We start from the raw sequence: 4149 nt of genomic DNA on the forward strand, positions 1-4149 counted from the left end.
AAATTTGGTTGATAAAATTGACCTTAAAAATATTCAATGCTCTAAGCCTCATCAGTTAGGTTGGGTCAAAGAAGGTGCTAGAGTACTATATCGCAAGCAAATTCAAGTTGAGGTTTTAATTTGGTTCCAAATTTTTTGATGAAAGAATGGTAGCACCTTTTGATGTGTTGTTTTGTGCTGTTTGTACATGTATGACCAAAAGGCAGTGTCCCATAGAAGCACAGACAAGTACTTTCTTATCAAAGGAGAAAAATATCTCATGTTGTATGCTACCTATTGTAAAGAGCAGCCTGCAGAGATCCTAAATCTCCATTGGAAGATGAGTGAAGAAAACCTACGGTGAACTGTTGGAGAGAGAGGTGTCAAATTTTGTTTTATGTTTGTATTGTGTTTGCATGGCTTGATGGCATACTTGTTGTCAATAGGGTTTCTAATGCCAACTATCGAAGAAGGAAATATTCTCATTAGACTGAAGATCTTCCCATCAGAAATGACAGGTCTACATTACAGTGATTCCCCTGCAACTGTTTATTGACCAAGAAAAAAACATGCATATTTCCCTACCAATTTCTGTTACATAATGAAATGATAGCCATACTACTTTAATTGAGTGTTAACTGTTATGATGGCTATAATGGAGGTTTTGCTCACTATCATTAAATGAGTTGTTTATTCTCTTTGATTAGGTGGCTTTGTGTTCAACTTTTCCTATGATTTGACATATAATGAATGAGGCCATTTTGGTTTCTTTTGCTAGCCGCTTTTTCCTTTCATTAATATGGGGATTCATATTCTGTTATTCTGTAATAATTGCGAGATAATAGTCAGTAAGGATGGTTAAACCATAGATCAAAATATCCTCGAAATATCGCTGATGATAAAACTGTAACTTTTTTGTTGAAAAGGGTAAATGACCTAAGGTGATTGAATGCACTTCAGAAATGGAATTTTCTTGTACTAATAGAGAAGTTAGTTTGTTGGCAAAAGAATATCCTTTTATCAAATTCATTTTAATGGTGTTGAGGTTGATATACTGTTTGATTTCTATTATCAAACTGACTTCATTGCTCAAAATTTGGTTGATAAAATTGACCTTAAAAATATTCAATGCTCTAAGCCTCATCAGTTAGGTTGGGTCAAAGAAGGTGCTAGAGTACTATATCGCAAGCAAATTCAAGTTGAGGTTTTAATTTGGTTCCAAATTTTTTGATGAAAGAATGGTAGCACCTTTTGATGTGTTGTTTTGTGCTGTTTGTACATGTATGACCAAAAGGCAGTGTCCCATAGAAGCACAGACAAGTACTTTCTTATCAAAGGAGAAAAATATCTCATGTTGTATGCTACCTATTGTAAAGAGCAGCCTGCAGAGATCCTAAATCTCCATTGGAAGATGAGTGAAGAAAACCTACGGTGAACTGTTGGAGAGAGAGGTGTCAAATTTTGTTTTATGTTTGTATTGTGTTTGCATGGCTTGATGGCATACTTGTTGTCAATAGGGTTTCTAATGCCAACTATCGAAGAAGGAAATATTCTCATTAGACTGAAGATCTTCCCATCAGAAATGACAGGTCTACATTACAGTGATTCCCCTGCAACTGTTTATTGACCAAGAAAAAAACATGCATATTTCCCTACCAATTTCTGTTACATAATGAAATGATAGCCATACTACTTTAATTGAGTGTTAACTGTTATGATGGCTATAACGGAGGTTTTGCTCACTATCATTAAATGAGTTGTTTATTCTCTTTGATTAGGTGGCTTTGTGTTCAACTTTTCCTATGATTTGACATATAATGAATGAGGCCATTTTGGTTTCTTTTGCTAGACGCTTTTTCCTGTCATTAATATGGGGATTCATATTCTGTTATTCTGTAATAATTGCGAGATAATAGTCAGTAAGGATGGTTAAACCATAGATCAAAATATCCTCGAAATATCGCTGATGATAAAACTGTAACTTTTTTGTTGAAAAATATTGTTGATATTTTGACATTTTGTCACAGAGAAAAACCCACCTTACTACCTGCAGTTTGCTAAGAGGGACTGATGGCCCAAAAAGCATTCATTTGACATTTTCTAATTTGCAAAGTGGTGTTTGGGAGAGGAAAAAATGGTTTGTAAGGGAGAAAAATGTGATTTTCTGCATCTTAGAGCAATTAGTTGTGGATTCGAAGAGATTTTTCACGCACAATTGGTCCTCATTGTGGCCGAATTGGAAGTGTGCCAGAATGCAACAGGCAAGCTATTCTCTTCAGACTTGTCAAAGAGAGGAAGAAACACTAACCCCAGGTACAATATTTGGATTTTTGGAGTCTTTCACATGCATGATAAGTAGATAAAAACTAAGTTACTAAAATATATTCTTCACCTTGCTTTTTAACTCTTTTAATATTTTATTTTGGGGATGGTTGGTGGCGAAATTGGGTTGAAAATGCCCCAAATCTGCAAAGACTTGCCTTCAGAATCTTATGTCAGTGTTGTAGTTTATCTAGTTGTGAGCACAATTGGAGCTTTTTCGAGACCTATCACATGACGAAGAGGAACAAATTAGCACAAAAGCACCTCAATGACCTTATCAATTGGACCTCATTGTGGCCAAATTGGAAGTGTGCCAGAATGCAACAGGCAAGCTATTCTCTTCAGACTTGTCAAAGAGAGGAAGAAACACTAACCCCAGGTACAATATTTGGATTTTTGGAGTCTTTCACATGCATGATAAGTAGATAAAAACTAAGTTGCTAAAATATATTCTTCACCTTGCTTTTTAACTCTTTAAATATTTTATTTTGCAGATGGTTGGTGGCGAAATTGGGTTGAAAATGCCCCAAATCTGCAAAGACTTGCCTTCAGAATCTTATGTCAGCGTTGTAGTTTATCTAGTTGTGAGCACAATTGGAGCTTGTTCAAGGTCTATCACATGACGAAGAGGAACAAATTAGCACAAAAGGACCTCAATGACCTTATCTTTGTGCAATATAACCTTTGGTTAAACGTAAGAAAGGCAGAGGAAACACCATTTGGTCCACTTGATTCGGATGATATAGATCCTTACTGTGATTGGATATCACAAGAGCAGCCTCCATTGCTCATGGAGTATGAGATCTACGATTTGTAGAGGTAGGCTATGGAGGAGGGTGGATTTGTAGTGAGGATGAGGACATTGAGGAGTCTTCAGATGATGAGTCATTGCCAATGTCAGCACCATCATCATCCAGGATAGAAGTCCAGACAAAACGAGTTGCACAGAGGGAGTAGGCACAGGCACAGGCACAACCACAACGAACTTCTAGGGCTAGACCCCCCTACCACTTTGTGATTTTTACTAGAGCTGCTAGGAAGGGAAAGAGGAAGATGTAAACTATTTTGATGTTGTCATGGTATTTACTTATAGTTTTATAAAGACAATTTGCTATTTATAGTTTGCTTCATAGTTCAAACTATCAGACTATGGCTTCTAGTCATTAGCAGTCCGCATGAGGATGCAATTTTGTACCCTATTTGCATTTATATATATCTAGACTCAGCTTGTTTGATTTGTTTACTCATTAGAAGCATCTCCTCATTGAATTTTGCAAAAAAAAATGCAGTTCTTACGCAATTTTAAGTTCTTGATTATTTCCTTAATAAGTTGCCAATTTATCTCCGACTGTTTCTTGATATTTTTTCTGTCCTTGGCAATAAGCTGCCAATAATGATATTTTGAACTATGCGAAAACCACATAACAATGATGCATTTTGTTTTTTCTTTAGGTTTACTTAGAAGTCGCAATTGAAACAAGTAGTAATATTGTTGCTTTTTGCCATCAGTTTGTGTTAGGTCATTTGGTGGCTATTAAATCACACTCTCGAAAAGTAAAAACCTCATTTTGCAGTCAAGGGTGGATGGAAAATTGGATAGCATGAATATAGTTGTTTAAAAAAATCCTCTCTTTAAAAATCGTTGGAGCATGCATTTCTTGTTTTAGAGATAAGAAATTAATTTTTCACTCGAAATACTTAACATTATATGTGCAATCTTATTTAGTGCGTCACAACTCAAACAAGAAGCTCATTCATTGAAGCAATGCCTTTGATTATGAGGATCATGGAATACTAAAATTATTCCTGTAAATGTTTTGATTCTGTCAACATGTGAGTTATCTCCAG

General features: G+C 35.6%; 1 protein-coding gene across 2 annotated transcripts; it reads left to right on the forward strand.

The window, feature by feature from the left end:
• Positions 1 to 353: 353 nt before the first annotated feature.
• LOC149529115 (uncharacterized) lies at positions 354 to 3548 on the forward strand. Of its 2 annotated transcripts, none has more exons than XM_089809399.1 (3): positions 354 to 2292; positions 2487 to 2680; positions 2796 to 3548. In XM_089809399.1, exons 1-3 carry the CDS (start codon positions 2114 to 2116, stop codon positions 3116 to 3118), a joined length of 696 nt encoding a protein of 231 aa, XP_089665525.1. In that variant the 5' UTR covers positions 354 to 2113; the 3' UTR covers positions 3119 to 3548. The 2 variants fall into 2 exon arrangements, with proteins under 2 accessions (XP_089665525.1, XP_089665526.1); XM_089809400.1 differs by having other exon boundaries at positions 911 to 2292; positions 2496 to 2680.
• Positions 3549 to 4149: the final 601 nt, after the last annotated feature.

Source organism: Cupressus sempervirens, chromosome 11, assembly GCF_028749045.1.
Source record: "Cupressus sempervirens isolate cs-2001-9-10 chromosome 11, ASM2874904v1, whole genome shotgun sequence".
Classification (NCBI taxonomy): Eukaryota; Viridiplantae; Streptophyta; class Pinopsida; order Cupressales; family Cupressaceae; genus Cupressus; species Cupressus sempervirens.

Excerpts from the sequence above, each read along its gene's own strand:
- LOC149529115 (XM_089809399.1), top strand. The coding sequence starts at position 2,114 with ATGGTTTGTAAGGGAGAAAAATGTGATTTTCTGCATCTTAGAGCAATT. Across the intron at positions 2,293-2,486 it reads GGAAGAAACACTAACCCCAG|TTTATCTAGTTGTGAGCACA; the intron begins GTACAATATTTG and ends TCAGTGTTGTAG. Across the intron at positions 2,681-2,795 it reads GGAAGAAACACTAACCCCAG|ATGGTTGGTGGCGAAATTGG; the intron begins GTACAATATTTG and ends TTTATTTTGCAG.